General features: G+C 47.7%; 1 protein-coding gene across 1 annotated transcript in view; it reads right to left on the bottom strand.

The window, feature by feature from the left end:
* The window catches only part of LOC134932109 (neuronal acetylcholine receptor subunit alpha-7), a 575,925-nt gene that overhangs the window by 118,108 nt on the left and 442,312 nt on the right, over positions 1-15,505 (bottom strand). Inside the window, exon 5 of the mRNA XM_063926192.1 lies at positions 1,025-1,104. Within this exon, the coding sequence (XP_063782262.1) occupies positions 1,025-1,104 (80 nt within the window). The remainder of the gene's footprint in view (positions 1-1,024; positions 1,105-15,505) is intronic.

The following is a 15,505-nucleotide window of genomic DNA, read 5'->3' as shown; positions in this document are numbered from 1 at the left end:
TACTGATTGTAACAATTGTGGAGTATGTATCTTCCCATTATTCTAGGCACACCTCCCAGGCAGTATACACGTGACCTGCAAAGCTTCCAAACTCCTCCTAGCAGCCACGTGTACAGGTTGTTCATCGACCAGGTTGTAAAAGACAAAGGGGTATATTTAATATCTGTGGCAGTTGGGCTCCAAAAAGTATAATCTATTGTCACGCCATATTGCAGCGATAAGAAATAGTTTTCAGTGTAACTTAACATAATACCCTTGGAAGCCTGTCTTAGCGAAGAGGTAGACCATAAAGTTATAGCTATTACCTAACTGCCAGCTAGGGGATATGTATTAAGCCTTCAAAAAAGTTATAGAGTGGAGAGTGCTAAACCACAACCAACCAGCTCCTGTAATTTTTCAAACTTAGGGGTAGATTTATTAAGCCTGGTGAAGTGATAAAGTGGAAGGTGATAACTGACCAGCCAATCAGCTCCTAACTGCCATATTACAGGCTGGGTTTGAAAAATGACAGTTAGGAGCTGACTGGCTGGTGCGTTATCACCTTCCACTTTATCACTTCACCAGGCTTAATAAATCTGCCCCACAGTCTGTAAAATGGCAGTTAGGAGCTGACTGGCTGGTACTTTATCAGTCTCCGCTTTATCACTTGTCAACACTTAGTACATATGCTCCTCTGTATGTTCTCCGGCAATGTTCTCCTCATATCAACAAAGTGGCTGGTCCGTTTGCTATTGCGACAAAGCTCAGAAATGCTAACCATTTTGGAGCTGGAAAATTGAGCTGGATGACAGTCTCCATTAAGGATAATGAGGACTGCGATCTACTGTGTTAATTTGCCTAAAGCAGGAGATAACTTTGATACTGATAAATAAGTAAGTATGGGAGCAGGTGGGTGGTCTGGACTGAGGAGAAGGAGGACAGCAGAGTGGTGGAGATGAGTAGGGGCTGAGACTGAGGTTACCCAGCATATGCCGGGTCCATTAAACGTGGAAAATAATACATAAAATATAAACTGGTATCTTACCTGGTGGTAAATACTGACAATGTCCCGAAGAGTTCACCAGCACGTTAGTATGAAATGAAGCATCAAATCTTTCATCTGCACTAAAAAATATAACATAAATAGTGAGAAAATGGCAGCCAATGATTATACATCACTATAATGCAAGCTACAGTAGAACCGTCTTGAAATCTATGATGTGTTAAATGTGACTGAATAACATCATTCTTACAGTATAATCACTTCATTTACCATGTATTACCTACAGATTTCCTGTCTCCCTTGTCATTTTCTGTAATGGGTGTTGCTGAGAGGTACAATTTAGTGAGATTAAAATATTTTTTTATGCAGAGTGACACACATTGCTTTTGTAAAGCAAATAATCAATGTGTTTCCACACTTGAACTTTGAAAATCCAATATAATACAATATACAGCTGTAATAAATGTTATAACACACACTCTTTTGCCGTTGTTTTTCTTTATTTTACTTGTTGTTGTCTAGTATTATATTATATGACAAACATAATGAACGTAAGTGAATTTGTTGTTACATTATAATTTACTTAGCTTAATATGCATTATGGCAACAAATACTCTTCTGAAGCAGGCTGCTAGATGGGACAGATAATGTCACAATTAAATTTATATTTAATAAAGAAGTCAAGCAAGAGAGAACTGGACAGATGTTATCTAGAAAATATGACATATTCTAGTTACAACATTATCTGGAAAGCTTCAAATGGAAAGGTCAGTGCTGTGAGACCCCTGAAGGGCATTATCTTGCTGCTGATAATGCTACAAAAACTAAGTTCTGGAAGGCTAATTGAATACAGTAATTATCTTGATTCCAAATGAGTCCATTACGTGTGGGAAGGGAAACATGACATAGAAATTTTAACATCGGCCTGGACTGAAGATATCTAAGATCTTCTCTTGCTAATTCTTTCTTAGTAGCAGTCTGGATGTGGTCCTAATCTCTAGGAGATACTGCATTTTCCATCAGAAGTAAATCTGAATGTCAGTGTTATTAGATTTTCAAATTACATACAGATCTGTAGTTTAGATATGCTGCTAAGAGGAGAATTAGAGGAAGCATATAGGGAGTTTATCAGGCCGGTTTATTTTCATATAATGGCCAATAAAAAATAGACACAGTTTTGTGTGTAAAGAGCATGAATTCTCTGCCAACGGTTGGGATCCCAGAGGTCAGCATCCCAGAGGATCCCAGGAGTGGGAATAGCCCATGTTTGCTGGCATTCCGGCTGTCGGTATTGTAAGCAGTTGGGATTCCGGCGTCGGTATCCTGAACACCGGGATTCCAACCGCCGGTAAAGCAACTACATTCCCTGTATACCCCTTTAGGGGGTGACATTACATACATTAGCTTATCTATAATGGATGCAGGGTGTGTGATGCAACATGGGTCCCTGGGTCCAGGGTGGCCCACAGTGCGCACCCTGCACCCGTATAACTATACTTACCACTCCGAAGTCCCGCGTTGGTGCTGCGCTGCAGGGGTATGTTTACTGAAGCGCAAGTTTACAAAAGTAGGGATGTTGCCCATAGCAATCAGATTCCAGTTATGATCTGTCTAACACCTTCTAGAAGATAGTAGCTTAGAACCTGGTTGCTATGGGCAACACCTCCACATTTGTAAACCTGTACTTTAGTAAATATACTCCCAGAGTCTACTACACTGCCAGAAAGGAGAAGGCCAGCACGGAGCCTGCACAGGGGCACTCTCCTCTGTTAAACTGCCCCTGATGACATATTAAGAGAAGTTATGTATACAGTAGATATATTTAAGAGAAAAAAAAGAGGACGCCCCATCAATATGTCATTACCAGATAATTGTTTACCTCTCAATTCAGATTCACAGGAATTTGCACAAAACAAAAAATAGCTTTACACAGGGAAAATGGTGTCTAATTTTTGGTATAATACAAATGTCAATATTTTCAAACAAAAATACATGCTTATGCAAAAAGAATGTGGTTTTTATTAACCTTGAGCAGATTGTCAAGCTCTCCTCCTCCAATGTAGCACATTGGTGAGGGCCTGCTTACCATTTCCTGAAGAATACTCAGATACATAATGTAGAATCCTTCTATTACTGAATGCGACATGAAACTTGCATACTAAAAATGTACATGAATCCTGATTGGTCAGCTATTCAACAAGGTACCACACTGATTGCACCCATTCTGTGGTACCTATGGGCTCATTTATCAATGGCCCTCATTCCGAGTTGTTCGCTCGCTAGTTGCTTTTAGCAGCATTGCACACGCTAAGCCGCCGCCCTCTGGGAGTGTATCTTAGCTTAGCAGAATTGCGAACGAAAGATTAGCAGAATTGCGAATAGAAATTTCTTAGCAGTTTCTGAGTAGCTCCAGACTTACTCAGCCATTGCGATCAGTTCAGTCCGTTTCGTTCCTGGTTTGACGTCACAAACACACCCAGCGTTCGCCCAGACACTCCCCCGTTTCTTCAGACACTCCCGCGTTTTTCCCAAAAACGCCAGCGTTTTTTCGCACACTCCCAGAAAACGGCCAGTTTCCGCCCAGAAACACCCACTTCCTGTCAATCACAGTACGATCATCAGAACGAAGAAAAATCCTCGTTATGCCGTGAGTAAAATACCTAACTTTTGTGTAAAATAACTAAGCGCATGCGCTCTGCGAACCTTGCGCATGCGCAGTAAGCGACTAATCGCAATATAGCGAAAATCGGCAATGAGCGAACAACTCGGAATGACCCCCGATGAGTGATACATTTCACTGTGAGTGATAATTTGCACCAGCCAATCAGCTTCTAACTGCCATTTTACAGACTGTGGGGCAGATTTATTAAGCTTGGAGAAGTGATAAAGCAGTGATAAGAGCAAGGTGATAACGCACCAGCCAGTCGGCTCCTGTCAATTTACATATCTCACTGATCCATGCTGGCTTTGCAGCAAACACGCTGCTTTTTTAAGTGTATTGGTTTAGTGAATTGTGTTGTGCTTTTGGTGCAAGCTTGCAAACACGAATCTTAGTAAATCCGTGATCTGCATAGGTACCAATTCTGCTTTGTTGCAGAGCCGTAACTAGACATTTTGGTGCCCTGTGCCAGAAAGATAATTAGTGAGCCCACCCCCACCGTAGGGTCAGTGCTGAGCACACAGCTCTACAGCAGAGGAGCAATTGACAAGAGCCTCGCAACTGCCCCCCCCCCCCCATGCGGGACACTGCGGCCCGTGGGTGGGACACTGGGACAGTCCCTAAGATCGGTGCTGCCCCACAAAAATCGGGACAGTTGGATATAGAGATATATATATACATATATATACACACACATACACCAGTGCCGTAACTTGGTATGTGCGCTGTGTGCCTCACACACAGCGCAGGATGACCTGGGGCGCAATCAGCCGGTCGCACAATCTATATTAGACAGGTGATGAGTAACTGTCAGCTCCGCCTCCCCTTGACCCAAAGCCGGAGCTTTCAGTACAGATGAAGGAGGCGCGAGTAATTCCCGCCCCCCGCGTCTTGCTAACACAGAGCCGCGATCATCTCCATCTCTTCTCCCAGCCAAGCCGGAGCTTATAGAGCAGCAGCACGGGAAGCTGCAATTAATGTCCGTCCTCCATTCCCCCCACCACCATCATGGTTACACTGAGCTGAGCGACCCCTGATCCCCCACCCGCAGGTGCTTACAGCTGCGCTGGGAGACTCCCTTGTGCAGAATGATCTGTGCTGCAGTGCCCATGGGCCGTGGCAGTTGAGATCAGCCTTCTCTCCCGGTTCCTGCAGTGACAGGCTGAAGGGAGTTATAGCTGAGGAGCCGCTCAGTTCAGGACCGTAATGTGTCAGAGGGGATTCTACCTGCTGTAATGTGTCAGAGGGGATTCTACCTGCCGTAATGTGTCAGAGGGGATTCTACCAGCCGTAATGTGTCAGAGGGGATTCTACCAGCCGTAATGTGTCAGAGGGGATTCTACTTGCCGTAATGTGTCAGAGGGGATTCTACCTGCCGTAATGTGTCAGAGGGGATTCTACATGCTGTAATGTGTCAGAGGGGATTCTACCTGCCTTAATGTGTCAGAGGGGATTCTACCTGCCGTAATGTGTCAGAGGGGATTGTACCTGATGTAATACTTATTTTTCTACACTAGTGTCATTTTTTTAAAACTAGAAATTCATGTAAATCCAGCTATAATTGATGTATAAAATGTATATGTAAGATAGCTGTAACTTGGTAGCTGTGCTGCTGGTTACTGTGACATCACTAGACAGTGACATCACAATGCTTCATCCTGTAATATTCTATCTACAGCTGCTGAGGTTTCCAGTTACCATGCAGGAAGACAGGTAGGAGGAGGTTAGTCCTACATAGCAGGGTATGATGGAGGGGGGTAAGGAAGACAGAGTGCAGTATAGTCCACTGAAAGGCAAGACAAGATAGACAGAACAGGGAATATAGGTACAAGGACACATAATTATGAGAAGCTCAGGAAGGAATGACATATTTAGGAATAAAAATGTAGCGTTACAGAAATAAAAATGGCAATATGGAGGACAAGCACACATACAGGGATGCAGATAGTCCCTATGAGGCAGGATCTTGCTTTAGGATGAAAAAGTAAATAGAATAGATAAATCGCAAATTGATAAATTTTAAAGTATGTTTGGTTTAAGGAAAATTGGAAATGTGGTTGACTTATGGACATTTTATTGTACTTCTATTTCTATTGTACTTAAACTAGTACTATGCTTAAGGATAGTCTTTTGTGTTTTTTCCTCATCTGGCAAAGTTCTGGCAAAGAGATTTGCAGAGTGTCGGGTGACCGGCAAAGAGATCTGCAAAGTGTCAGTTGAAGACGACGGGAGGGGTCGCAGAGGCAGCAAGGACTGGAGGGTCGCAGAGGCAGCAAGGACTGGAGGACAACATGCAGGAGGTAAGTTACCATACTTGTGTAATTGTGTGTGTGGTGGGGGGTGTTGAGAGCACAGTACAAAACAGAGACTACAGTATGATGGAGGAGAGCAGACAATACAAAACATGCAGAAGGGGTATAGGACATACAGATGGTGCTTGATGGGTAGGGGCAGTGCTAGGGTGATTGGCGTCCCCTTGCAAACTATAAATTTGAGCCTTCGCATAATTTGTAAAGTGACAGCGAGCTTCGTGAAGAAGGGGTGTGGCCTCACAAAGAGGGGGCATGGCCACACAATAGTACTTCCAATTTAAATTACGACATACAAAAGCACAATCTTAGTCACATTACACCGCACGTAGTGCCCCTGATTCATAGTACGCCACAGTATCCCTTATTCATATTATGTCAAAGTAGTGCCCCCTAGTCACATTATGCTACACAGTAGTGCCCATTACACACATAATGCCCACAGTAGTAATGCCCCATACAAATAATGCCCACAGTAGTAGTGCCACTGATACGCATAATGCCCACAGTAGTAGTGCCGCTTATACACATAATGCCCACATTAGTAATGCCCCTATACACATAATGCCCACAGTAGTAGTGCCCCTTATGCCCATAATGCCCACAGTAGTGGTGCCCCATATATACATAATGCACACAGTAGTGCCCTTTATACATAATGCTTTATAAACAATGCCCATAGTAGTGCCCCTTATACATAATGCCCACAGTAGTAGTGTACCTTACACATAATGCCCACAGTAGTAGTACCCATTATACAAATAATGTCCACAGTAGTAGTGGCCCTTACACATAATGCGCACAGCAGTTGTGTCCCTTATACACATAATGCCTACAGTAGTAGTGTCCCTTATATATGTAATTTCATTTGTAATATAAAGGATAGTTACAGTAGCTCTAGCATTATGACTGTAACCTGCACACTGTGGGTATTGTATGATACTAACATAGGTGGTCATTCCGAGTTGATCGCTAGCTGCTTTCGTTCGCAGCGCAGCGATCAAGCAAAAAAATGGCAGTTCTGCGCATGCGTATGCGGTGCAATGTGCATGCACGTCGTACTCGTACAACGAACAATGTAGTTTCACACAAGGTCTAGCGAAGCTTTTCAGTTGCTCTGCTGACCACAGAGTGATTGACAGGAAGTGGGTGTTTCTGGATGTCAACTGACCGTTTTCAGGGAATGAAAAAATGCAGGCATGCCAGATAAAAATGCAGGCGTGGCTGGTGAAACATAGGCGTGGCTGGCCGAACGCAAGGCATGTTTGTGACGTCAAAACATGAACTAAATAGTCTGCAGTGATCGCAAAATAGGAGTATGTCTGGAGCTACTCTGAAGCTGCACAAAATTATTTTGTAGCCGCTCTGCGATCCTTTCGTTCGCACTTCTGCTAAGCTAAGATACACTCCCAGAGGGCGGCAGCTCAGCGTTTGCACGGCTGCTAAAAGCAGCTAGCGAGCGAACAACTGGGAATGAGGGCCATAGTCCTTACACTAGGAAAGATAAAATCTGGAGCAGATGACTTGGGTCTCTATGAGACAGGATCTTGGTTTTAGATGAAAAAAGTAAATAAAATAGATACATTGCAAATTAATAAAATTGAAAGTACACAACAAAATGAAGTAGTACAATTATACAGATAGGATGTCTGATCAAGAAATTCTGGTTGTTTAGATCATCATCTGGCAAAGAGATTGGCAGGATTTTGGATGACCGACAAAGAGATCTGCAAAGTGTCAGTTGAAGATGACGGGAGGAGTCGCAGAGGCAGTAAGGACTGGAGGATAACATGCAGGAGGTACTGTAAGTTACCATACTTGTGTAATTGTGTGTGTAGTGGGGGGAATTGAAAGCACAGTACAAAACAAACACTATGGTGGGGAGAGTGGACAATACAAAACATGGAGAAGGGGGTAGCTCAGTATACAGTGGCGTAACTACTGCCCCCGCAGTCCTCGCGGTGGCTTGGGGGCGAGGGGCTGCGGGGGCGCCACTGATTTAGAACAGATTGACATGCGGACGAGCGTCCGCATGTCAATCTGTGATCTCCTCTCCCTCTTTGCTGCGGTGCCTGCTCCCCCGGCTCTCCCCCCCCCATGTGTTGGAGGGACACGAGCGCATCGCGCGTCTCTCCTGGCTCTCCCCCGGCCGGTCTAAGGAAGCAAGTGCCGTTCGTGAGCTCTGATTGGCTCACGAACGGCACTTCCTTTATTAGACAGCTGGGGGAGAGCCAGGAGGGACACAGGAGAGACGCGCGATGCGCTCGTGTCCCTCCAACACATAGGGGGGGCCGGAGGAGCAGGCACTGGGGCATATACCCGGCACTGGGGACATATACCTGGCACTGGGGGGGCATATACCTGGCACTGAGGGCATGTACCTGGCACTGGGGGCATATACCTGGCACTGGGGGCATATACCTGGCACTGGGGGGGCATATACCCGGCACTGGGGGCATGTACCTGGCACTGGGGGCATATACCCGGCACTGGGGGGGCATATACCTGGCACTGGGGGGGCATATACCCGGCACTGGAGGCATATACCTGGCACTGGGGGGGAAGCAGGCACTAGGGGGGAATATCTGGCACTGGGGGCATGTACCTGGCACTGGGGGCATATACCCGGCACTGGGGGGCATATACCCGGCACTGGGGGCATATACCTGGCACTGGGGGGGCATATACCCGGCACTGGGGGCATATACCTGGCACTGGGGGGGAAGCAGGCACTGGGGGGGAATATCTGGCACTGGGGGCATATACCTGGCACTGGGGGCATATAACTGGCACTGGGGGGGCATGTACCTGGCACTGGGGGCATATACCTGGCACTGGGGGCATATACCTGGCACTGGGGGGGAATATCTGGCACTGGGAGAATATCTGGCACTGGGGGGGCATATACCTGGCACTGGGGGCATATACCTGGCACTGGGGGGGCATATACCTGGCACTGGGGGAATATACATGGCACTGGGGGGGCATATACCCGGCACTGGGGACATATACCCGTGACTGGGGGGGCATATACCTGGCACTGGGGGGGGAAGCAGGCACTGGGAGGGAATATCTGGCACTGGGGGCATATGCCTGGCACTGTGGGGGAATATCTGGCACTGGGGGCATATACCTGGCACTGGGGGGGGGGAGGAATATCTGGCACTGGGGGGTCATATACCTGGCACTGGGGGCATATACCTGGCACTGGAGGGGGGGATATCTGGCACTGGGGGCATATACCTGGCACTGGGGGGGAATATCTGGCACTGGGGGGGAAGCAGGCACTGTGGGGGAATATCTGGCACTGGGGGGGGGGCATATACCTGGCACTGTGGGGGAATATCTGGCACTGGGTGCATATACCTGGCACTGTGGGGGAATATCTGGCACTGGGTGCATATACCTGGCACTGTGGGGGAATATCTGGCACTGGGAGCATATGTGGCACTGGGAGCACGGCCCTAGCAACAAGCACTACCCCCTAGCAACGAGCAGGACACCCAGTGCATGAAACCCCTGGCAACGAGCATGACACCCTGAGCATGAAAACCCCTGGCACCGTGCATGGAACCAAGAGCATGAAACCCCTGGCAACGAGGAGGTAATTTAAAAGTAATTGGAAGCCTTACTGTAGAACTTAATGTGTAATGGGCATTACGGTGTGTGGCATAATGTATCACGGACATTGCGGTGTGTGTCATAATGTATCAGGCATTACGGTGTGTTGTATACTATATCACGGGCATTGTGGTATGTGGTATAATGTCTCAGGATCATTGTGGTGTGTGTCATACTGTGTCACAGACATTGTGTGTGCTATAATGTATCAGGGGCATTGCAGTGTGTAGCATAATGTATAACTGGCATTGCGATTCCTGTCATAATGTGTCACAGGCATTACGGTGTGTGGCATAATGTGTCAGGGGCATTACGGTGTGTGGCATAATGTGTAGGGGGCATTACGGTGTGTGCATATTGTGTCATGTGCATTATTGTCAGTGATCGCAAAAACGCGCTATGGCGCGTATTTTACCCAGAAACAGCCGCGCGGGACTCACATTTAGAAGATGAGCGGGTCCCACAGGACGCGCTCATCTGAATATGTGTTTGCATGTGTTAAGCCTGTCAGCGGAATGCAGGAGGTGACTGGCTGTTTCCTCGGCCAATCACCTCCTGTAGTCTCCATCCAATCACAGCCTGCAGCATCTCCCGCTTTGAATCCTGCTCCCCGCCAGTACATGAATCTGTGCTGCAGGGCTGACAGACTGGCCCCGCTCATCCGGCTCCACTGCCGCTCTGCCGCCAGCACCCTCCTCTGCGACTGGGAGTACAGCTCCGGATCTGCCCGCCGCCACCCCCCTACCCGGGACCCGCTCAACGCCCCACCGAGACCCGACAACTACCTTCCAGCAGGAGCCGTCCGGGCTGCGCAGCTCCCGCTGTAGGTAAGCAGTAGACAGTGCTGCATCGCCCCGCTTCACCTGGAGTAGCTGGTGCAGATGCGGGATGTCCGGGGGCTGCAAGCTCCGTGTGTGCAATGTGAGGCCGCTCAGAGGGCACAAGTAGCCAGCCGGCGCCGCAGCATGAAGGAGCTATCTGTGAAATCGCAAGCAGAGGCTGGCAAGAAGGAGCTCCTCCGATCGCTTCCCCTGACGGGCTGGCCACTGCTAAATATACCAGTATATCAGTACAACTGTGCAGTGACACTGACTTTCCCATTGCACCTGGGGCTCCACTACTTTGACACAGTTGGAACTGATTATCGGTATATTTAGCAGTGGCCAGCCCGTCAGGGGAAGCGATTGGACGAGCTCCTCCTTGCCAGAGAACAGCCTCTGCTTGCGATTTCACATAGAGCTCCTCCAGGCTGCGGCTACTACAGGCGCAGGCTGGCTACTTGTGCCAGTGCACTCACTGCACTGTGCTGTCAGAAAAAATGGTGAGTGTCAGTGAGTTGCTGCTGGGGGCGGAACCACTTGTGTCAAACGGCCCCTTCGTGCAACTGGAGGTGATAAGTGAGTGGTTACTGCAATGTGCCTCAGTGCTCTACCAGGCGCATTGTGTATAATAACGTGTTCTACCTGGCGCAATGTGTATAATAACGTGTTCTACCTGGCGCAATGTGTATAATAACGTGTTCTACCTGGCGCAATGTGTATGATAACGTGCTCTACCTGGCGCAATGTGTATGATAACGTGCTCTACCAGGCGCAATGTGTATGATAACGTGCTCTACCTAGTGCAATGTGTATAATAACGTGCTCTACCAGGCGCATTGTGTATAATAACGTGTTCTACCTAGTGCAATGTGTATTATAACGTGCTCTACCAGGCGCATTGTGTATAATAACGTGTTCTACCTGGCGCAATGTGTATGATAACGTGCTCTACCTGGCGCAATGTGTATGATAACGTGTTCTACCTGGCGCAATGTGTATGATAACGTGTTCTACCTGGCGCAATGTGTATGATAACGTGCTCTACCTAGTGCAATGTGTATTATAACGTGCTCTACCAGGCGCATTGCGTATAATAACGTGTTCTACCTGGCGCAATGTGTATGATAATGTGCTCTACCAGGCGCATTGTGTATAATAATGTGTTCCACCTGGCGCAATGTGGCTGATAACGTGCTCTACCAGGCGCATTGTGTATAATAACGTGCTCTACCAGGCGCAATGTGTATAATAACGTGTTCTACCTGACGCAATGTGTATGATAACTTGCTCTACCTAGCGGCAATGTGTATGATAACTTGCTCTACCTAGCGGCAATGTGTATGATAACATGCTCTACCTGATGCAATGTGTATGATAACTTGCTCTACCTAGCGGCAATGTGTATGATAACATGCTCTACCTGGCGCAATGTGTATGATAACGTGCTCTACCTGGCGCAGTGTGTATAACGTGTTCTACCTGGCGCACTGTGTATGATAATGTGCTCTACCTAGCGGCAATGTGTATGATAACGTGCTCTACCTGGTGCAAAGTGTATGACGTGCTGTACCTGGTGCAAAGTGTATGACGTGCTGTACCTGGTGCAAAGTGTATGACGTGCTGTACCTGGAGCAAAGTGTATGACGTGATCTACCTGGATCAGTGTGCATAGGAGGTTCTACCTGGTGCAATGTGTATAAGCGCCACTACTGTGTGGTGTAATGTGAATTGACACTATTATATGGCCACGCCCCTTCCCTATGAAGCCACGCCCCTAAAATTTTGCGGCGCGCCTACGACGCGCACTACCTGTTCTTTGTGGTCTAAGTGGTCTAACACCAATTCACTTTCTGCCTAAGGGCACCAAAATGTCTAGTTACAGCTCTGGTGCAGGGTGTCCTGCATGCTACACAGCCCAGCAGCATTGTCACCCCATCCCCCCCATCTTGCAACACTTTTGTAGTGTCCAAACAAGATTAAAATTAATAAGAACCTTCATTCCGATGGGACCCAGAAAAAGACCGGTAGGACCCCAATTTTTAAAAGTGAAGGGACCCACTTTTTTTTTGGCTCAGCGCGATCACTGATTGTGTGTGGAATAATGTCTAAGGGCCATTGCAGTATGTGGAATAATGTATACTGGGCATTACTATAAGGAGGAAAAATGACAAATAATGTAAGGGGCATGAATCAGGATTATTTTTCTTTCCTGTGGTGGCCAACGTCTGGGCGTGCAGGTTGCAAAACTGGGGTATAAGGTAGTCTTTTCCTGCAATGCCACGCCCTCCACGCAAAGCCACGCCCATTTCGACAAAGCCACACACCCTTTTTGCCAGCGCGCGCCGCAGGCAATTACGGGGTGTATGGGGGGGGGGGGGGGGCGCCGAAGGATTTTTTGGCTTGGGGGAGAAAAATTTCTAGTTACGCCACTGTCAGTATAGTATACCTACAAACACCTAAAAAATCTTACAGAACCACCAGTGCTTCTTAAACCTCATAATCTTTTCATTACATACGGTCCAAATACATCTCAACACCCACTTTATCTACACTTCTGATTCATTTCATACTAAATCTACACCCATTGAGCCGACACTGCTTTTTTAATCTGCATTTCTGCAATTCTTCAACTCTGAATTCCTTACAGCCTCCACTCCTACTTCCACTTTCCCTCAACCTATTTACCTACTAAACACTATGTCAAGGCTTTCTTATACTCCCCACATCATTCAGTGTCTACCTAATCATGTGTCTTTATCCTTCCTCCCTAGTCTCCTACACCTCCTTCTCCCTCCCCTCCTCTGTCTCCCCTCCATCTCTCTGTATACTTTCCCCTCCTTTCCTGTTACCCCACTTTCACTCACGTCTACCCCATGGTCCTGCTACCCCACAACTCAGCCCTGCTCCCTCTCTCCCTTCCCTGTCACCTCCCCACACCCCCATCCACATCACACTGACCTCCCTCCCTACCCACCACCTGCAGTTTCCCCTCCTAGCTCAGGCACCTGCACCATCACTACTCTCTCATCATCCCTACACTCAAAGTTAATCTCTCCTCATCGCTTCAGCAACCCTGATAATCTCATTCACATCTCTCCCACAAACTCATACCCCCTATCCTGTGCCCTGTGGAATGCCAGATCTGTTTGTAACAAACTGGTCCCCACTCATGACCTTTTCATTTCCAACTCCCTCCACCTACTAGCCATTACTGAAACTTGGATTACGCCCTTTGACACTACTTCTCCTGCTGCTCTCTCTGCTGGGGGCCTCGCATTCACACACACACCCCGACCTGGGGGTCGCCATGGGGGTGGTGTTGGGGTCTTTTTACCTTCTAGTTACTCCTACCAACTCATACCACCAGAACCATCCCTTACATTCTCTACATTTAAGGTCCATACTATACGCCTCTTCCAACCAGTCCATCTTAGAGTAGCTGTCATTTACCGCCCCCCTGGCGTTGCTTCCAAATTCATCGACAACTTTGCTTCCTGGCTTCCTCACTTCTGACATTCCTTCCATTATCCTAGGCGATTTCAACATCCCTATTGACATCCCCACACAATCCCCTGCCTCTAAACTCCTTAACCTCACCTCTTCACTTGGTCTCTCCCAGTGGACCTCCTCACCCTCCCATGTGAATGGGAGCTCACTGGATCTGGTCTTCACTCACCGCTGTGATATTTCTGATTTTTTAAATTCCCCATTTCCCCTCACTGACCACCACCTGCTCTCCTTTAACCTATCTCTCTCGACTTCCCCATCTCTACCTCCCAAGGCTACCATCACTAAGCGTAACATTGAGGCTATTGACACCACATTCCTTTCCTCCCTGTTTGACTCACTTCTCTCTCCTATTCTCTCTCTCTCATGCCCTGAACAAGCCACTTCCATATACAATGCATCCCTTACTTCTGCTCTTGACTCTTGCTCCACCAACCACTATTCACCCTCGCAAATTAACACCTCAACCCTGGCACACCAAATGCACCAGATATCTGCAAAAATGCTCACGTACTGCTGAGCGACACTGGAGGAAATCACGCTCTAAGGCAGACTTCCTCCATTTCAAACTTATGCTCTCATCCTTCAGTGCTGCCCTTTCTCTTGCTAAACAGTCATACTTCAAGAACCTCATCTCCTCCCAGTCTTCCAAACACCGGCGCCTCTTTGCCACTCTCAGCTCACTCCTCTGCCCACCTCCACCTCGTCTCCCTTCCTCACTCTCTGCTCTTGACTTTGCCACTTACTTCACATCCAAAATTGACTCCATACGTAAGGACATCACATCACACCAGACCATCAGTAGCCAGCTTTCCCCCATCCCTTACCACCCCTCCCCATCCCTCCCACCTACTCTGACCTCTTTCTCCCATGCAACTGGAGAGGAAGTCATGGCCCTCATTCGTTCCTGTCCCCTCACCACCTCCCCACTTGACCCTATCCCCTCCCGCCTCCTCCGCTACCTCTCTCCTTCTGCTTGTTCCCACCTATCCCACCTTCTCAATCTCTCCCTCTCATCAGGCACTGTCCCCTCTGCCTTCAAGCATGCACTCATCTCTCCTATTCTTAAAAAACCTACCCTTGATCCAAACACTCTCTCCAACTATCGACCCATCTCTCTCCTCCCTTTTGCCTACAAACTCCTTGAGCGTATTGTCTACAACCGCCTTACTGCCTTTCTTTCCTCACACTCACTACTTGACCCATTCCAGTCAGGCTTCCGTCCTCTCCACTCCACTGAAACTGCCCTTACAAAAGTATGCAATGACCTCCATGCTGCTAAATCTAAGGGACACTACTCTCTACTTATTCTACTTGATCTCTCTGCTGCTTTTGACACTGTGGACCATCCTCTCCTACTGCAAATCCTTCACTCCATTGGTCTGCACGACACTGCCCTCTCTTGGCTGTCTTCCTACCTCTCTGACCGTTCATTCTCTGTCTCTTCTCATGACTCCACCTCCCCCTCACTTCCACTAACTGTAGGTGTACCCCAAGGTTCTGTCCTTGGTCCTCTCCTCTTCTCTCTCTATACGTCCTCACTAGGTAAGCTCATTAGTTCTTTTGGTTTCCAATATCATCTCTATGCTGATGACACCCAAATCTA

Source organism: Pseudophryne corroboree, chromosome 6 (assembly GCF_028390025.1).
Source record: "Pseudophryne corroboree isolate aPseCor3 chromosome 6, aPseCor3.hap2, whole genome shotgun sequence".
Taxonomy (NCBI): domain Eukaryota; kingdom Metazoa; phylum Chordata; class Amphibia; order Anura; family Myobatrachidae; genus Pseudophryne; species Pseudophryne corroboree.
This window is presented reverse-complemented; position numbering and strand designations above follow the sequence as displayed.